At 42.5% G+C, this 21,083-nt stretch overlaps 1 protein-coding gene across 1 annotated transcript in view; it reads right to left on the bottom strand.

Annotated features, from left to right (window-relative positions):
* Pitpnb (phosphatidylinositol transfer protein beta) overlaps positions 1-21,083 on the bottom strand; it is a 51,279-nt gene that overhangs the window by 23,442 nt on the left and 6,754 nt on the right. The window contains exons 3-6 of the mRNA XM_050122089.1: positions 20,402-20,547; positions 12,318-12,417; positions 10,983-11,057; positions 9,935-10,018 (exon numbers count right to left, since the gene is read on the bottom strand). Coding sequence (XP_049978046.1) covers positions 9,935-10,018; positions 10,983-11,057; positions 12,318-12,417; positions 20,402-20,547 — 405 coding nt within the window. The remainder of the gene's footprint in view (positions 1-9,934; positions 10,019-10,982; positions 11,058-12,317; positions 12,418-20,401; positions 20,548-21,083) is intronic.

Genomic DNA, 21,083 nt, shown 5'->3' with positions numbered 1-21,083 from the left:
AAAATCAAGATGAGCCCCAGACACCAGAAACCACTTAAGAGTGCGCGTGGGTTAGCAGAGGTGAGGGTAAGCAGAAACAGGAACAGCTACTCAAAAGCACCAGCCTTAGCAACCCCGATACCTGCTCATAAAGAACAGACCCAGTCTATACAACCCGCTGCCCACCGGGAGTTTCACAAAGTAAACGTTAGGATCCCGCTATCAAATGTTCTACTTTAGCATATGATGATTAATTAGGTGTCTACTCCAACAGCTCAGAGATACTCCCTGAGTTTAAAATGCAAGGGTACTACTGCTCAGTTCAGCAAAGCTTAAAGAGGATGAATGAAATGTGAAGACAAACAGCAAGCATCCACTCTACTCCCTTTTAAATATTAGGGCCCTTAGGAAAAAAAAAAAAAAAAAAAGAAAACGTCTCTAATCCCAAGGCGGACAGTATGCCTGGAGTTGACGAAATGTAAGCCGCACTCCAGGCCAGCATGTTTAAAAAAGTGTTTGCACTGAATGTTACTGTAACAAATAACAGAGAAAGAAATAACATTTACTAACTTGTTTAATAAACCAATTTCAACAGTTATTTTCCAATCAGCAGCTTTCTTTTCTGTTTTTAATTACATCTCCCCAGTGACTCCTCACCCTTGCAGGTTCCCACAGAGTACCATTAATACAGTATAAGTAAATCTCATTAATTCAGGTTCTACCACCTTGGAATTCCTAATCACTAGCACAGGGGCTGGGCTGAAGTTTATCTTTGCATGATCTATGAAAAAAAGATTTGCTACACAAATTAATAGAGTAACAAGATCTCAGGAGGGCTGTTTAAACAGTTCAGAAGTGTTTTAGAGCAATTCAGAAGCCTTCATTTGCATATAATTATTATGCTAATTACAAATCATTCTTATCTATTCATTAAAGCAGAGTCCCAAAGGACCACTAATTGTCAATAACTTGTTGGCCTAGTTTCTGTTACTGAATGCACCTCAGAGAAACAAAACAGCATTAAAAATATTCTATAATGCAGCCCTCCATGAACCCTAAAACCGCATTTACAAACACCTGTATGGAGACCAAAGACACAACCAGTGTGGTCGAGAAGTGCAAACAGTGTTCATTCTTTCTGATTCTACAGAGACCCTTCAAACAGGCATGGAGTGGGTATCCACGACAGCCATCGGGGTACCTCATGGTAGGCAGAGCTAGGTTAGAGAACAACCGAGCTAGCAGCTTCTTCCTGCTTTCTAGCGCTATCCTTTCCTTGCCAGAAGTCAATGCCCTGTTTATGAGAGCAGATCACCAAAGAAATAGCAATGTCAGAATTTCAGCTCTGGAAAAAAAGTTTACTACAAAATATGTGATATGACACACTGTTCAAATGACAACAGAGCAAGGAAAAGAAATGGTGCTCCCAAAGGAGACGTTGCTGCGGTACAGTGCCTAAAATAATCGCCTGTGGTTCCCGCTCTATCCCTTCCCCCCAAAGGGGGCTGAGTTTACTGTTCTGGCTATGTTTTATGTACAGAATTACCCTGTTACTTATTATTTTAACATTGTCATTACGATATGTTACTATATTATACCCCTTAAAAATGAAGAGACTGTGACCCTGGTGTCATGACACACACCTTTAACAACCTTAGTACTCAGGAGGTAGAGACACATGGATCTCTGATTTGGAGGCTAGTCTGGTCTTCACAGTGAGATACCATTCTCAAGAAATCAACAAACAGCCAAGAGGTGGTGGTGCTGCATTTAATCCTAGTACTTGAGAGGTAGAATTAGGCAGATCTTTGTGAGTTCAAGATCAGCCAGGTCAACAGAGTGAGTTCCAGGACAGCCAGGACTACACAGTGAAACCCTGTCCTGAAAAACCAAAATGAATGAATGAATGATGCTGCCTGACTTTGTCATGTACACCATGTGCCCTCACCCTAACATCTCCATATATAAACATACATACACATACAATTAATTATTTCAATGTAGGCATTTAACAGTCTAGATACCAATGAAATAAGTTTTAACACAATAAACATGCCATTGTCAGCAAAGATCCTCCTCATTCATTTTAAAACCAAATTGCACCTGAGATGTTTGGCAGTGTTCTAACACTTCTGTTCCCTTTTAACTGATGGCACATCACAGAAGACACCATAGCAAATGGTGTCAGTTAAATAGGGAAAGGCCTTTTCTGGGCCGGGTGTGCCCTACCTGCCCTGCAGCTCCTCAATCCAGGATCCTGTGTGGTCTGTTGGCATAAAAATTACTAAAAACTATAAAGCCATTTCCTTTCTGTAAAAGCAGACTCCAGCACCATCATTTGTGCTTGTGTTTTCTGAGCACTTCTGGACTAAGCCAGGCAGCATAGCACTCCAGCAATGCTAAATCATGTCCCCAGGGAAGGGAAAGGGTGCTTCCTGCTCAAACACATTACCCACAACCCCAGAGCAGGAATTAGGCTGCTGTCTTCAATACTACATTCTAAAAACAGGACTGTAAGACCTCTGCCCCACCCCCACTCCGCTCAGCCTCTACCTTCAATCCAGGACTGGGAGGCTGGGAACCAGCCTGGTCTACACAGCAAGTTCTGGGTCAGCTAGGGGTCCAGAGTAAGTCTCCTCAAATAAATACATAGAATAAAATAATTTAGACTTCTGAAAAAAATTTTAACAAGGAATTGCTCAAAACCATTTTCTGGCTCTCAGAATTCATCCCTCCCCGGCCCTCCCCAATGTTTTTCTTCTAAACCTGGTTCGTGGTGGGGTCTAGACAGAAAGTACTTTTTGTGAAGATGTTTTTACACACTGATTTTTAACAGAAATGTACACATGAAAAAAGCAGTATGCTATTTTCCCACAAGAGGGCACTGCTGCCAATCATGCACCAGGAATCCACACTGGAAGTACCTGACCATGTAAGGCAGCAGACTAAAGTGGGAAAATGTTTTCACATTTATTTTTAATGGCAACCATGCTTACATTTATTTATATTCTCTTTGAAGATGGTGGGGCAGGAAAGGGGGACCCTTTACAACTCACTACAAAGAAAGATCCTGTCCAGGGCTTGCTTCACTGTGCAGCAAAGGCTGGTGAGATGAAATGGAAAGTGTATGTTTTACAAGCACAAGAACACTAGCCACTTCAGACTTGGAGCTGTTTTCTCCTCCTTTCAAGGGCTATCCCCTGCACGTGTCACACTGGCAGCTGGGTCACGATCCTCCCACCTTCACACATGCATCATGAGCAAAGCTTCTGAAAGCCTCTTACACATGAGTAATCAGCCACAAACTCCTAAGATAGAACCAACTCCCTGCAAGCTGTTTTCTCTTATGCGCGAGCGCACACACACACAGAGCCAAATCACAGCTATATGGACAGACTGATGGTTTATCCAAGCCATCAGGGTCCACCCACCACTGTTTAACCTGGAACTTTGGGTGAGATAACCCAGAAGAAAAATGTCAGCTCAAAAGCTGACAAATGGCTTGAATGAATATTTATTAAGCTTTTCTAGTCAGATTCTAGTCTAATTTTTAAAAGGGGAAAACAAAAAATAAAAAATAAAAATAAAAAGAGGGGAAAAACCCCGAGTACAGACTGTTTAGGAAAGACATTCTTCTCTCTTAAAAATTATATAATTATTTTTTCTCTAGAAACAGCACAGTAAAGCATATGCTACCAAGATTACAAATCAAATACATAAAGTGTAGGCATGGTCTAACAGAACTCAAAATCAAAAGAAAAAGCAATGCCTTTCCCAAAAGTCTGTTTCTGAGAACCAGCAACTGTTCCTTTGCCCTAAGTAAACTAATAGAGCTCTCTCAATCAACTCTAGAAAGCGAAGCTGCCAGCCCGTCTTGGGGTCTGCTACCAATGACTGCCAGAAATGACAGCCCTTCCTCAGGCTGAAAATTCCTTAATAGTGCAAATAAAGGTTAAGTAAAGGTTGGGCCTTGATCTCCAACTGAGACTATTCTTGCTTCTAGATTCCTACTCTTTCTAATCTCTCCTGTGTGCTAGCACACAGCTTCCCACAAGTGTACAGGAGCAGGGTCACTGGGAAGCCAGGCATGCTGTGCCTCATGGGATTCTCCACAGGTGAGGAGTGATGAGCCCTATACTCAAGGGAAGGGGAGTGTCATCAACAACTCACTTCCCGTGAGGGGCCTGTGTCCACTAAGAGGACACCCCCAGGCTTGTTGACAGACCCTGGGTGGAAAAAGCTGCCTATAAGCTTTTCTACTGGAAAAAGATGTATGTGTACAGTGGTCAAGAGTCCAGAATTGCCAATCCTAGGATCCTACTCCAGGCAGTGGAGTAAGTACTAGGACACAAGGCAAAGTAGCACTCCAAGAGCACTGTGAGCCTGCAGGGGGAAGACAGACAGGAAAAGGAAGGCAATCTGGCACACGGCAGGTGAGGAGGAAAGCTCTGAGTATCGACATGGTGGGGAAGGGCTCAAAGGAGCAAACAGCACTGAGTAAAGCCCAGAAAACTTCAAGCAGTCCAGTCATAGCAACAGCTGCCCCAGGCTCCGCAGGGGAGCACTGTGGGAGGGCGCTCTGTGCACCCTTTCCTGTGATCCAGAAATAGGTGCCTCTTCCTGTCCTTAGTGATCTATCACCATGTCCCTAAAACTGTGTCATTTTTGGTTTTGAAATGCCTCATTTCAAAAAAATACTTTGACCACAAATAAAAATATCACAGTCATGTTGAAACATAAGGGGACAATGTTATTATTCTCTTTGAACCTGCTGCATTTTAAGATGGGAGAAGAATATTGTGCAACATCATATTAAGTTATATTTTTAGATTTTAAAAAATGGTGTGTGTGTTATGTGTGTAAAAGTGTGAGAACTTGATACGACAGCATATGTGTGGGGAGCCAGAGGACAACTAGCAGGCATTGGCTCTCCTTATACCATGTGCATTCTGGGACTGAACTCAGGTCTGTCAGCTCCGTTATCTGAGAGCCATCTCACTGCACTGCAACAGTATTTGTAAACCGTATCTTTCTAGTAATCTAATATTTCTGAATCACTAATATAGTCTTATTACTAACTTCTTTAAAGCATACTAAAATGCATTACTTTAGATTTCAAAATTTTAAATCATCATTTCAACTAAAGAAAAGAGAGACCCATCCCGGGAGTTATAAGTCACACAGCATGTATTAAGCCAGAAGAAAGGCTGACAAACTCTTTCTCATTTAAATATGGTTCCAATTTCTCCTTTTTAAACCTGTGCTCGTTTCTTTCAAATTACTTCCAAACTGAAGGACTCTGCTGTTAGTGGTGTGCACACTTCAAGCTCATAAGCCTGCCTCTCCTGGGAAGTGACTTTTGTATACAAATCATGGAAAGCTACTTAGACAGAGTGCTGGGCATGATTAAAAGAGCCACATCCAGATTTTATACCTTAGGAAACAAAGCAGAAGCAGATGTCAAGTGCTGTATTTGTGTACATTCTGGAAATGAGCTGAGGCTATGCGTGAGCATCTCATCAGGGCAGTTAAAGAAACCCAAACATTTTGCTGTGGTTATGTATCAACAACAACCTTAGAAGGGGGAAATCTTTAAACTTACATTTGGATGTTTTATGCTGTACACACAATCTATTAGGACACTTTTTAACCTGAACAAAACCAGACCACAAACAGCGGCTCAGAATCTTTGCAGTGCAGGCAGCATCATGTATTTCCCACGGTGTAGGGTCAGGAAGCGGTTGCAGCAGCACTGTGTCCATTACTGTCTGCACAATAAAATCCACCCTCTCTTATCTTTTTCTACTTTCTTCTTTTTATCTTGCTTTTCTGAGATGGGGAATATCCCTATGTTGCCCATGCTGGTCTCAAACTCCTGGGCTCAAGCAACCCTCGTCCCTCAGCCTCCTGACTTACTCATTTAAAAACGTCAGCAGCAACAACAAAACCAGCTAACGACTACAGGAAAAAGAAACCCAGCAAATCTAGACTGCAAAGTTCACTCCCCATCAAAAGTATGCCTCTGAGCACAGACAGTGCTGCCCTTGCCCAAGTGGTGCCCAAGGTACTGAGAAAACTAAAGGCAGGGAATGTGAGCAGGAACACAGGGGTTTTGGACAGAGGAGTGTGAAGGGACAGAGGTGTTCTGCTGGTACAGTGTGCTCTGTGACTGCTGAACTCCAGAGAAGGACCCTTATTTCTTGAAGTTTTGCAAGGTAGAGACAATCTAAAGAACAAAAGAAACTGTGTGAGATATTTATACAGAAATATCAGACAGCCCACTGGTTTCTTTAAGAAATAATGCACCTGGGGCTAGAGGGATGGTTAAGAGCACTGGCTGCTCTTTCACAGTTCCTGAGTTCAATTCCCAGCAACCACACAGTGGCTAACAACCATCTATGAGATCTGGTGCCCTCTTCTGGAAGGCAGGCATACATGCAGTACAGAACATTGTATAAATAAATAAATAAATAAAATAATGTGCCTAAACCAAGTCTTATAAAATTTTTCCGAAAGGCATCAACAAAACACCCCTAATAACTTCCACACTTACACGCACATGATTCCTAAAGCAACTGTGCTATAAAAGTAAGTCACACTGACAGATTCTCACAACAAATCTTTGCTTCTAGAGTTATACTGACAACGCCACTTCAATTATCCAAACACGTCAGAACGCTTAGCCAAATATGCAGATACACCATGGGTCAAGATCAGTCCCTTCAATACACGGTAAAACACAGCTTCTAAGAATGAGCAAGCACAGAAAGATAACAACAGTGAAACATGAGCCACCTCACAGTCCAGCAGAAGGTGAGCCCCAACAGAGCAAGCCTGAGTAACTCTGAACTGAAATGTTTAGACCAAATCCACCTGCAGTGACAGAGAACTCCCACCAGATGGCGTGCAAAGGTTCAAGCTTCCTTTCAAATTTTTGTTTCTTCTACTCTCAACTATTTTACATATGCCCTGAGTCTCACAGATCTTGACTACCTATTTTCTCAAAACTACTAGTGTTTCATTTCTTATAAAGTGAACAGCAAAAAGAAAACAAACTCAACCATTTTAAGTTTTGTTGTTATGAGCTTGAACTGGGCTGAAAAGATGATGTAGAGTTAAAATGCTTGCAGCAGAACCGGAAGTGTTCAGACCTAACATCCACGCAGCCATGTATATCTCTCATGTACCTGTAGCCCCAGTATTGAATGTCAGGAATATTTTCTAACAGAACATCTTCACCAGTGCAAAGAATTCCAATCAGACCAGATTAAACCAAATTAAATGCCTGTTTAATAGACAGCAGTCCCGCCAGGCGGGGGTGGTGGTGGTGGTGGTGCACGCTTTTAATTCCAGCACTCGGGAGGCAGAGGCAGGCAGATATCTGTGAATACGAGGCCAGCCTGGTCTACAAGAGCTAGTTCCGGGACAGGCTCCAAAGCTACAGAGAAACCCTGTCTCAAAAAAAAAGGGGGGGGGGGAATAATGGTCCTGGATGGCCGGGAGCATGACAGGGGGACAGAAGGAGCACACATGCAAACCCAAAACCGCGTGTTTCTTTTTTCGACATGAGCTTGCATAGGTTCACCTTAACAAGGCACCTTCACCTTTCCTTCCTGCTCTTCCACAGGCATAGTGCAGAAGCCTAAGGAACAAGCTAACAGCTGATGGAGAAAGGTCATTGGTTAATTAAATAAAGAAACTGCTTGCCCTGATAGGTTAAAACATAGGTGGGAGGAGTAAACAGAACAGGATGCTGGGAGGAAGAGGAAGTGAGCTCAGACTCGACAGCTCTGCTCTCTGGAGCAGAGGCCATGCTTCGCTCTCCCAGACACACGAGATGAAGCTCCGACCCAGGATGGACGTAGACTAGAATCTTCCCGGTAAGCGCACCTTGGTAACCATCTGTGCAGCCTTTGCAAATGCGGGGCCTTCTCACCTGTAAGACAGCAGAGCAGAAGGCTGCCTTGGCCACACTCTTGTCTACTTTTTGTTCTAGGACAAGAACGAAAACTCCTCATGCTCCCAGAAAAGCCAGACATGTCCTATATTCTACCAAACCACAAAGTTCCAGGTTTAGTTGGTGCCACCATTCTATTCTGATTGGCCAACACATCACTTCAAATAACAACGTATTAATGCACTTCCACCGTATCTGTGACCAGCTAACCTGTTGGCTAACTGCCTCTCACATCCTAGATACTTCTCCTCCTTTCACCACTCTTTTACATACAGTAAATAATGGCTAAAGGACATCCCCAACAAAAAGACCAGACACCATTTGAATGATCCTCACTTGGACAGATTAAAATAGCCTCCTCCTTTACATAATTTCAAAGGTGAAAATATCCTTGAAATTGAGGTAACTTCGTATCACAGCACAATTAAAAACAAACAAACCCAAATTAGGATCACCCCACTATTCAGTGCCCACATATTTATCTTTATTTTTATCGGTGTGTGATGGTGCATGTGTTTGCAGAGCCCAGGGGTCAGCCTCAGGCATCGCCATCTGGCACTGGGACCATACTCACTAAACCATCACCCTAGCTCAACACTGAAATTCTAAGTAGGGAGGGTCCCGAAAAGAGCGGTGTCCAGCATAGTAACGAACAACTTCAACCCCAGGTGTTTCTGACAGAAATCAGAGACTTTTGTTTTAGATTTACCTTTGATGGAGGAAGGTCATTGGTCAAATAAAGAAACTGCCTTGGCCCTGATTGGTTAGAACATAGGTGGGTGGAGTAAACAGAACAAAATGCTGGGAGGAAGAGGAAGTGAGCTCAGACTTCACGCAGCTCCTCTCAGAGCAAGACACACACGATGAAGCGCCGACCCAGGATGACGTAGGCTAGAAGGCTAGAATCTTCCCGATAAGCACACCTTGGGGTGCTTACACAGATGATTAGAAATGGGCTAAATTAATATGTGAGAATTAGCCTAGAAGAGGCTAGTTATGCGCCAAGCTGTGTTTAAATGAATATAGTTTGTGTGTTGTTATTTCGGGCATAAGCTAGCAGGCGGCAGGGGTGCTGGGGACGCAGCCCCGCTGCTCCTATTACAACATACCTTTATAATTTGTATATGGGTTATTTCTGTTAGTTGACAACACTGCTCAAATTCAGAGACCACACACTAAAAACAGAAATGGTAGGGGACACTGAACAACCAAACCAGGGAAGAACCAGCAGAGCAGACGACAATCTTTGGCTATCACAGCTATAAAATCAATATAGTACCTGCATGCTATAGGCCTGAGTTAGTATTTACCAACTCCAGGAAACCAAAACAAGTGAGGGTCTTCACCTGGCATGGGGAAGGGAGATTAAGTGAGAGGCAGGTACAGATGCTTACATTTAGTAAAAATCAAGACAGCTAGTTAGATGGCTCAGTGGGTAAAGGTCAGCCTCATGACCTGAGTTTTGACCCCATAACAACTCATGTGAAGGTGGAAAGAGAGAATCAACTCATGAAAGTTGTTCCTCTGACCTCTACATGTGCTGTGCATTAAACCCACAGATAAAATTTAAAAAGCTTAACAAGCAAAATAATCCAAATAGCATGCTAGCTGGTTAAACGATCATATAAATGATTCTAACAGGACTAGCCTTAACTGAGCTAATAAAAACTTAGTAAGGAAGTTACTAAGTGAGTAAGGAAGATTTTTACTTTCTTACTCATACATAAAAAGTACAAAAGACCTGTGTGACTTTAAAGCAGTAAACAAAAGTGTTTTGGAAACACTTCTTGAGCAAACGCTCTCTAACATAAGTAAGGCACTTTTTCCTTGCCCACAGCACAGGAGACGATCACCTTCTCTTCCTCCAGTGCCTGTGTTGTCCAGACCAGACCTGAGTGCCAGGATCATTTCAGTGTAGAAATGCAGACTATACAAAAGACAGAAGGTAACTCTGAGATGTGAAGAGGACATATCAAGATGCCATCAAATAGTACTCACTGCCGGTTCAACTTGACTTCGATCTGCAATGTCTATGTGGACAATTTCAACAGTTTTCCATGTGTTTGGATCTAAACCATGAACCTGTGAGAAACAGAATACTTTAGTGTGTTCTTTTTCAGGAAAGCACTACATTTCCATATGTCATCTTAGCCCGAGTACCTCAGAATACACTATTGGATAAATTACTATTTCAGAAAATAGCAGCTGGTAATCTTGACATCTAGACAGTTTTTACTCATTGTATTGCTTCCCCAATGAGGGGTGGATGTATACATGAGAAATCTGTCAGGGCAATTTTATAATAGAGCTAAGAGGTGATTTGTGTAACAAAATGTGTTTTGCCTGTTTAATGCAAATGATATAAGCACAGTGCTTGGAACCCTTAAATTCTATGCTAGCAAAGGTAACACGACAACCAGACTTCAACAGGCTGCACTAGGGGTTAGAAGAGTAGTTTTCAATGCTGTGACCCTTTAACACAATTCCACATGGAGTGGTGACCCCTGATCATAAAATTATTTTTGTTGCTACTCCATAACTGTAATTTTGCTACTGTTATGAACAGTGAAGTGGAACTTCATGTTATAAACATGAGAGTAAACATCCGCCCTGGTGAACAGAGGGAAACCGTCTAATACCCCAGGTAAGGATTGGATGCCGCACCATCTGTGAGTCACCCACATCCTCCTTGCTCCATGTAGGAGAGCTGCTGATAAAAACAGTGATCTCAGAAGAGTACACTCAAGCATGAAAGCAAGGACTGATAGAGGAAGCCTATTTGTGTCTGGCTTGCTTGCCTCACCCCAATGACATAGACATGCTGCCAGGAGCTTGTCTAATCCTGGGTCATCATCGCACTAAGGAGAGTGGGCTGTTTTCAGTAATCCCCTTTCCCACAGCCTTCTTCACTCAAGTGAAGAACTGGTACCGTGAGCTGCCACCATTCTGATAGGGCTGGTGATCAAACCCAGGGCCTTATACATGTAGACCAAGCCACCATGAGGCAGCTACTTGCCGGCCCTTTCAGTGCATAGTGGAAACTTACATTTTCTAATGTTCCTAAGTCAGGTTTGTGCCATGTTTCAATTTTGATGAAGAAGTCATCTTTCATATATTCATTCTGCAGAGAACACAACAAGAAAGTGATGCATCCTTCACAGTTCTTCGGGAGTCTTTCCTCGCACAGTACCCCAGTGTGGCCCTCTTTCCAAATCCAAATAAACTCCCCATTTTATTTAGATTTATTTTTATTTTATGTATGAGTGTTTTGCCTACATCTATGAACATGGGCCACACATGTTGTCTGGTACCTGCCAAAGTCAGAAGAGGGAATCAGAGACCCTGGAACTTGATTTACGGATAGTTGTGAACCACCATGTGGGTGCTAGGAACCGAACCTGAGTCCTCTAAAAGAGCAACCTTCTTAATGCAAGTGCTCTTAATGGTCAAGATGAATCTCCAGCCCCAGCTCCTGATTTTTGGGGCTTGTTGAGTACAGCAAACGACACTTGCATAATTCAAGCACTCCCACTTGTCAGGCAGCACAAGGGCAGAGAAAAGGCAATTTTCTGAGCATTTCTGACATTTAAAGGAGTAGCAAAGCAGAGCAGAACCAATAAGAAGCGTGAGGCAAGCCTAGGACATATGAGGTGGGGACAGCACAGGGAGGACACAGGACAGGCCAGGAAGCAATGGGGGCTTAAGCAAAAAGCAAGCAGCAGCTAGGAATCATTAGGATGCGAAAACAAAGTTTAAGGAATACTGTGTGCTACTCACCGTTACAACTGAGGCAGAGAGAAGAGGCGGGCAGCAAAACAAGAAAAACTTCAATTAGATGGGAGTCAAAACAGCCTGTCCCTGTATTTAATGTCAGGTAGACTAACATATAACATATCCCAAACATATAGCACTTAGTAGCTTATATCTTCAAACTGGTCCCAATAGTGACACCAAGAAATCCTCAATTTAGATTATAGAGTACAAAGCATTATTTCCATCTACCTTAATTTAAAATAATGCTAATAAGAATATTGCAAAAGCATGACATCATATATGAAGACAGTTTGGGAAATAGATCTTTACCATCCTCTTAGAGTGCTGCTGGAGCACAACAGACACCTCTGGGTGTACATGACCTTTATAAGTCTGTGTTTACTTGATCTTCCCAAAGCCAACAGTTAGCAGGACTTCCATATGGCTGTCATCTGGGAACGGATACACATAGATCTAAGAAGGAAACCAGTGGTTCCCGCGGCCATCACCCACCCAGCAGTCAACTACCTAAGACCCTATAGGAGGCTTTGCTTGGTCTAATCCTCAAGACCAGGGCATTTAGTGTCCCTCTCCTCATAAAAACAGCAGGATGCAATACTGCTGGAACCAGCTTACTTGTTCTACAGTAGGGGTAAGCATTCCAGGCTTTCTCATGAAACACCAAGGAGCCCTCGGGAGCAATCATCCTTACAAATGCAGGAACTTTGCTGTAAGGAGAGAGATGTTGGATACATTTTCAACTGTACCATCGTTTTTGTTTCTATCAAAAATGTTATCACATTCTAAATCTGATGAACTATATAGCACTAACAGTTTATTTCAATCCCAAAATAATCAAGTAGCAAATTAATGTTAAAAATGAAGAAAGTTTAGCTATATAAAAGAAGTTACTGTGTGTGTGTGTGTCTGTGTGTGTGTGTGTGTGTGTGTGTGTGTGTGTGTATTTTATATTTTGGTGGTACTGGGTATGGTAGGGAAGCACTGTACCACTCAGCTTCATCTCCACCCTTTTAAATGTGTGTGTGTGTGTGGTCCTTACCATCTACCGAGTGTGAATCAACTTCCCACAGGTGACTGAAGCTATCCAGCCCACACACTGCCACAACACTGGCATTCACGTGGCCAGGCTTCCTCCCAACAGAAGCATGCCATAAGTGCAGGGTTATGTCTAAATAGCAGTCACCTCAGCTCTCAGGAGGCTCAGAAAGGAGGATCTCCATGTGCTCGAGACTAGCATGAATTAGAGTGAGACCTTGTCTCATCAAAAAAAAAAGCCTGGTGTGGTGGCACACGTCTTCAATCCCAGCACCGACAGAGGCAGCCAGATCTCTGTGAGTTTGATGCCAGCCTGGTTCACACAGTGAGTTCCAGGACATGGAGGACTATGTAGGAGACCCTGACTTGGACAAGAAAAGAAAAGAATGGAAAGGAAAGAAAAATGTAAGTTCAAGAGATGGCTGTTGCTAGATGCCTCAACTGTGATCAGAAGAAGGTTAGATGCAGGACTGGCACACACAGGCTTGTGAAAACCCATCAAGAACAGCACCCGAAGACAGCTGATATACTCTTATAAACAGAAAGCACTAGTCGCTAACAAGAAGAAAACTGGTCTTTGCAGTTTATACAAAAATACTGATGAACTGAACATGCTTATGACAGAGACACTGCCAGACAGACTAGACTGAACTCTCAAATCTACCTTCTAACCTGTCAACACTGGGCACACTGCTTAGATCTTCTAGTTTGGAATCACAAAAATTGAAACACACAGTCTATGATGGATCTAGAATTCTGAAAGCCCCCCAAGCCCCGAAAACTGGCTGCCGAGGTTAAAGGGAGGGGCTTTCCTCATTTCAATGTCCCAGGAACACCATTATCTCAGATAGCTAGTAACTCAGATGTTAAATCATAGAAGCCAAACTACATCATACCTCCAACGTCAAACATTTTATATATTCTTTACATATCACAGTAAAAGTCAAACTCATTTATTTAATAAGACAGAGAACAAAGCAAGCAAACTTGGGAGCCAGGAAGGATTTCCGACTGGATTAAGGGTGAGCAAGTTAACGGGAGCCATTCCTAAACTCAATGCTGGAGGCTAAACAAAGCACCCTTGAGAAGCCTCACACCACCTAGAAAGCTGTGCGGCATGAAGAGAGAGAACCCAAAATGCCAGGCCCAAAGGACACGACACGGGTGGAGTACCTAGCTGGGGAGTTTCACTATTCAGACAAATTACATCACAGAAAAATATATATAGTTTGAATGGTGGGGCAAGCAACAATCCTAGGGCAGACATAAAGAATTTTCCATGTGCTTTCATGCCCTTCAAAGATAACAAAGAAAGCCAGGTGATGGTGGCACATGCTTTTAATCCCAGCACTCGGGAGTCAGAGGCAGGTGGATCTCTGTGAGTTCGAGACCAGCTTGGTCTACAGAGCTAGTGCCAGGACAGGCTCCAAAGCCACAGAGAAACCCTGTCTCGAAAAAAAAAAAAAAAAAAAAAAAAAACCCCAATGAATGAAGGTCAATTCTCTGAGCATTTATTCTTTTCAAATTGTAGGCTAACTCACACCAACTTCAGAAATATCAAGTCAGGATAACTAAAAAGAATGTTGTCTTAAAGTCAAAGGCAGGTTGGGGAGAAGTATGAGACCCAAGCTTCATCCCTAGAACCTATGTAAAACGTCAAGCATAAGCTTGTAATCTCAGCTCTGAGAAGCTAGAGAATGGAGGATTCCTGAGGCTTGCTGGTCAGACAGTGGGCAAACTCCTGGTGCATGCTTCAGAAGACAGGGTAGGGGCTGGTAAGACATCTCAGTGGGTAAAGGTTCTTGTCACCAAGCCTGATGACTTGAGTCCAATCCCTAGGGAGAAAGCTGATTCCCAGTTGTCCTCCAACCTCCCCATGTGTGCCATAGCACACATGCACACACATCTCATCACTGCCTTGAGGCCTCTACACGATGCACACTCATGAGCATGTGAGCATGCATATACACGTTCACCTACAGATGTACTGCACGCACACACACAAAGAACATCAAGTGTAAACCTCACACAGCTAAGAAGTAGAACCGACAGTCCTCATGCAATGTGAGGTCCAACAGAGCATAATGTAATACCTACGCGTAATTAGAATACACTTCATCTCAGAACACGGCAAATAACCTGTCAATGTTCAGCCAGTCAACTCAGAAAAAAAGGCTGGCCAAACTCCCTAGGGATTACATCAGAAACAGTTTATTCTACAAAGCCCAATAGTGGAAAAAGTTTAATACCTATAAACCAGTATAAAACCTGTATACTTCCCAGTGTGCATACTCAAGAAGGCCAGAGGATGCTAAGTGCCCTGTCCTATGACTTCACACTTTATTCCTTTGAAAAAGTCTCCCTCCAAACCTGGAGCAATACTGAATGCCAGCAAGCTCCTGTAATCCTCCCATCTCTGTCCACCACAGGGCTGGGGTTCCAGGTGTACACAGTCACATCCAGTTTTTCTGTGAGTGCTGGGGATTTGAACTCTGATCCTTATTTTTGCTCAACAAGCACTATGACCCAACATGCCCACTTCTAATATTTTTCCGTCTAGCCTCGACTGTCTCCTATCATAGTTCCAGAAGACTGCTTCTACCATTTAAGTTCCTTTTTAAAATCTCAGTTATGAAATTTCCATTTCTGAGCTAGCTGCTCCAAACTCACTATAGGTTTGCACTTAGTATAAGAACATTCATAGGTAAGCTTCTCTTCACGACTAGTAATGACTAGATAGACCTGGGAAATGTGTACCTGGAATAAACAAAATATAATTTAAATTCAGATTTTAAGAAATCTTCATTGGTGGACATTTTTCACATTCTTAACAAGGCAACTAGAAGTTAGCTATCATTTTTCCTCTATCTCTTATCTCATCTTTCTTAAATTATCTATCTTCCTCTATCACATTGATTAACGAAAATCACTTTAAAAGTTTAGAGAGCCTGAGAAAAGGAAATGACAGTAAATAAACTTATGAAATGAAACTAGGCCTTCAAAGTTCTCTCCTCTCTCCTTCCCTAAGCATTCACGAGACAGTGACTGCTTCTGATGTTTTTAGCAGATCTCACCTCAAAGTACCCTGTCTAGATGTGGGCTGGCAAAGAGAAGCCCATAGCATGAAGGTCCTCTCAGATGGCACGTCTCTGTCACACACTTGAAGAATATTCAACCTGGGGATCAAAGTCAACTGCAGTATTTTATTCTACTGTGTTGAAAGGAGGCTATATTAAGATCTGATCATAATGGAACAATGGTCATAAACCCATTTGTTCCCAGACAGGGCAGCTAAAAGACAAAAATGCTACATGTGAATGCAGGTGCCATCAGAAGCCAAAGGCATCAGATCCCCCAGAGCTGGAGCTGAAGTTACATGTGAGCTGTCTGACATGGGTGTTGGGAACTGAACTCCAGTCCTCGGCAACAACAATACAACTGAGCAGTCTCTCCAGCTCAGGGGAGAAAACTGTCATAGAATAATAGGAAAAACAAGAGAGACTTACATGGTTTAAATGACTAATTGCCACACTGGGGGTTGGGAAACAATGAACCAACAGGGGCAATCCCAAAACAGCTGTCCTTTCAGGAAAGAAACAGAAACAATGGAAGACAAAAACGAAGAACCATACCACTGGGCAGAGCATGTTGCAGGAGAGGAAACAGCAGGACAGCAAGGCCTGAGCTATGGCAGTTCCTAGCATGGCTACTGTAGTGACCAAAGGAAGACGATGACCAGACAGGGCTGCCAGTGAGGTATGGGCAGTCAGAGACTGGATGGTTGGCATGCCAACAAGCTGGACCCTAAAGCTCATTTTTTGTCTTACATGGAAGCTGTGGAAAGCTTTGAGAATGAGAACAATACAACCTGGGTCAAATTTTAAGATTACTCTGGCTCTGTGTGGAAAATTAAATCAAGTGGAGGAGAGGGCAGAATGAATGGTGGGGCAAAATCGATTCCAAATGGACAAATGGACTAGCTAGCAGTGAAGTGCTGGGGACTTGGGATAAGCACAAACAAAACCAGTAAATTGGAACTCCATTTAAAATAATAACAGTAGCGTAATAATAAACTGTTGCGGCTTCACAAGGTACTCCCTAGAAAATAAAATTAGCCCAGGGAATAGGGGAGCTCTGCAAACTACTTCTCTGATAGGCCTAACACTCAGGTGTCCTGCATAGTCAAGAGCAGCAAGGCCCGTTGTAGCAGTGCAGTCTACAGCTCTAACACTCAAGGAGGCTGAGCAGGAGGATCACAAGTAGGAACCCGACGTACACGAGACCAGTCAAAAGAACAAAACACCAAAAAAATCCAAAATAATAATTGAACAGTATTTTTTCTTCATACACAAGCGGCTATATTCAAGAAGCCAAGGAGTCTAGACTTTGGTTACTGTGGGTCAAGTGAAAGACAGAATGTCACAATTTGATAAAATAAGGTGTTGGTGGTCTAAACAAAATCTTCAATTCTACTGATATTAAGTGGGGACAGGGCACACAACTTAACTAAAAAATTAAATGCTAAGCCTATAAACAAGGCTAGTGGGCACCACCTAAAATGTAACACAAGGCCCTGGAAGGGCCTGTACTGGCATCAGCCTTTCCTAGGATCAAGGCTTTACTTGATGCTAAGTCATCTGTGCCCTTTTGTAATGTGGTTATCCGGTGGCTTATCAGTGTGACAGCAATGAGCCTGAGAGGCCTGCCCGCATCCCATAGTCTCTCTTGCTCCCTGACAGTACAATGGTCTGTATGGTCTCTATTGATCGCAACGTTCTGGCCATCTCTCCCATGAAGTCCCATCACTGTTGCCCTCTCTCCTGTTCTCCTTTTATGCTTCCCTGTATTTCTATCTACAGCTACCATTTTGGACAGGGGCTGAAGGGTCTGGTAAGAGTGGACACAAAGTCAAGCAGCCCTCACCATCCCGTTAGCCCCCTTCTGCTCCTTCTCAGGGGACCTGTGCTCACTGAATTCTCAAATGGGTTCCGCAGGCCTGGGACTTCATACTCAGAGCAAAAGAGAAACTAAAAGTCAAGCGTATGCAAGTCTGTCACTTACTGACCACAGTAAGTGTGCATTCCTATGACTTCTTGGCTAAACTCATCAACTGTCCATGTCTCAGGACTTGTACACAGAAAATGTAGGGTGACTCTGGCTCCTTCACTGCTCCAGGAGACCAGGAACACAGGAAGGTTGCCTCCAGAGAGCTGGTACTACCAAGCCTCAAAGTTCTATCCTGTCCAAATAAGCTTTTGAGCAATAATACCAACTGCAGTGACCATATTTATAGCTCTCCTCAACTAAGAGTTACTATTTATGGCTGGAGAGTTGCCTAAATAAATGTTCGAAAGTGGTATTTAATAGTCTTCTTTCCCATAAAAATGCAATCACCCATATCTCAGCAGCAAGTGATAAACATTCCTCACATTTTAATGACTTTCTAGAGTTTTTATCTGATTAGGTTTTAAAAACACGGAACACTGTATGAATACCTAATGGCCCAGTAATAGACCTTTTCTACATAACAAGGTGTCATTTTTCTAATATCTGAACCTTTAGGTTTCAAACAAAAGATATTTCACATTTATTTCAAGAGGTGTTCTGGTTGGTTTTCTATCAACTTGACACAAGCTAGTAGTCATTTGGGAATAAGAACTTTTAGGAAAAGGCCTCCACCAGATTGCCTGCCGGCAAGTCTATAATCTAAGTGCATTTTCTTGATTAATGATTGATGAGGAAGGGCCTCCAGGGGATAGATACCACCCCTGAGTAGGGAGTCCTGGGTGCTACAGGAAAGCAGACTGAGCAAGCCAGGGGGAGCAGGCTGCTAAGGTGGTACTCCTCCAGGGTCTGCTTCATGTCCTGTCTTGACATGCCCCTTTGTAAGTCAAATGAACCCTTTTCTGACCCAGCTATTTTTGGTCAAGGTGTTTTGCCACAGCAATGCAACAATCTGATGTTTTCACATTGGAACTGTAATCTACACAGGGTTATCACAGACCAATACGACAATGCAACAAGCTGATGTTTTCACATTGGAACTGTAATCTACACAGGGTTATCACAGACCAATACGACACATTAAACCTCCAACTTATTTTAGCACTCCCAGAAGGAGTTCAGTGCTTTTAGTAAGTAACTTTTAGTTGTTTATAGAACTGAATTAATGGATGAATCAAAAATTATAGTCAAAGAGAGGCTGCAGAAATGGGTCAGTGGTTGAGAGAACTTGATAGAGTTTAGTTTCCAGCACAGGCATCTGGTGTATCACTATACCCTGCAGCCCTTCTCTGGCCTCCACAGACAACTCCTCTCTTGTGACACACACACACACACACACACACACACACAAATATAACTTTATAAAAGAAAATAATGATAAAACTTAAGTTTATTCACCTAAGTTCACCTACAACTTCAAGGTGCTTTAGGAATACAAGTAAGATTTACTGGAATGTACAGAGAAGAAAACCAAGATAAGCAGAGAAGCCTGCCCAACCTTAAGAGACAGGGAGGGGGTCACAAATGACTCAGAGCCATCTCTACTATCAGGTATGCATTTTCTATTGTAAAAAAAATATCTGAAGGAAAAGGTATGGGTAAGATTCAAGACTCCAGCTTAAGAGGAATGCACAAGGGATCCAATCATACTCATAAAAAAACAAAAATGGAAACTGGCAAAAATTTAAAACAGAAAAATTTGGAAGACTAGTATATGGAACTTTGAAGGACGACTGAAACCGGCATGGCTTTCCAGTAGATCCTTCTTTGTCCTAAAGGTACAGCCATCTAAGACAACCAGAAAGTATGCTATAACACAAAAATGTACTAAACTATAAATTATCTAAAATTATAATTTTCATTCCCTACCCTGTAGGAAACAGGTAAATAAACTATGCTGGGCCCATGAGAACCTGACTTCAATCCCCAAAACCAAGTCAACATGCCGAGGAGCAGTGACCTATACGTACAATCCCAGTGCCAGTCCAAGTCAATACACACCCTACCTCAGAGGGACCATCATCCTGAGCACAATACTGAGCTGTATTCTGGCCTCCCCACAAACACTGGCACTCACACTTAGTCAAGAACCTACACACCCACACACATTAAAAAGGAAAAACAAACAAACAAACAAAAAACAAAACAAAAAATAAAAAAGGATGAACTAGGACTGGAAGGATAAACCCTTAAGTATTTCAAGTGTTTCTCCTTTTAAGAATACTGATGGCAAGGAGTGAGGATGAATTACATATTTTTACTTTATGTATATGAGTGGTTTGCCTGTATGTGTACTACATGTGTGCCTAGTACCCATGGTGCTGGATCTCCTGGAGCTAGAGCGGTGGACGGCTGAGTCATCATGTGAGATCTGGGAACCAAACCCAGGTCCTCTACAAGAGCAGCCAGTGCTCTTGACCAGTAATCTTCTCTCTCCAGGTTGAGGATGAAGGTTTAATTTTACAGTCTGCCCCGCTGTTTGAACTTGTGTTATAGACAGATGGATCTCTTTTATAATTTAGTATAAACATAAGGGGGTCCACAATAAATTGAAGCACAACACACCGTCACCACATATTATAGCTCAGCAGGCCTACTCATAAGGAGGTTGCCAGGTAGGTACTGCAGGTCACAGGTGGAAACCCCACTTGCCTCTTCAGGTGGTAAATTTTGTGTGTGTACTGTCCCTTCTCTCCATCCTTCTCATAAGGTTCATTCTTCAAGACTTCGATTCCTTCTCCACCGCCAGTCTCATTCTTACTCGCTTCTGCAACAGAGTAAAGCTGTCCAACCTGATACTGAAATTCCAAAGAGCAGAGTTTTACTAAGTCAATAAAAGCTGCAGAACTTTCCTATGTTAAAACTTTAATAACGATGATAAAGAAAAGTCCAAACCATTCAGCATGTGTTCTGCATGAAAATAGAACTCAAATGACAATGTCGGATGATCACATATTTCCATGGTTCACAACCAAAACTTACTAATATTTCACTTATATAAAATTATGTATCAAAAGAATGTCAGCACTTAGTTCAACTTTTGAACCCTGAATTTGTACCCTGTGAAACATTTTTATGTTTCTTACATCTTAGATGTGTAACCTTAAGGCTGGACAACCCACTAGCTCTCCATTCTCAGTAATGAAGAGTATGTTGTGTATGTTGTGCGGCAGTAAAAGCCTCAAGAGCTTTTTTTTTTTAATATTTATTTATTTATTATGTATACAATATTCTGTCTGTGTGTATGTCTGCAGGCCAGAAGAGGGCACCAGACCTCATTACAGATGGTTGTGAGCCACCATGTGGTTGCCGGGAATTGAACTCAGGACCTTTG

Source organism: Alexandromys fortis, unplaced genomic scaffold (genome assembly GCF_014885135.2).
Source record: "Alexandromys fortis isolate MF-2015 unplaced genomic scaffold, M_Fortis_MF-2015_v1.1 scaffold_193, whole genome shotgun sequence".
Taxonomy (NCBI): Eukaryota; Metazoa; Chordata; class Mammalia; order Rodentia; family Cricetidae; genus Alexandromys; species Alexandromys fortis.
This window is presented reverse-complemented; position numbering and strand designations above follow the sequence as displayed.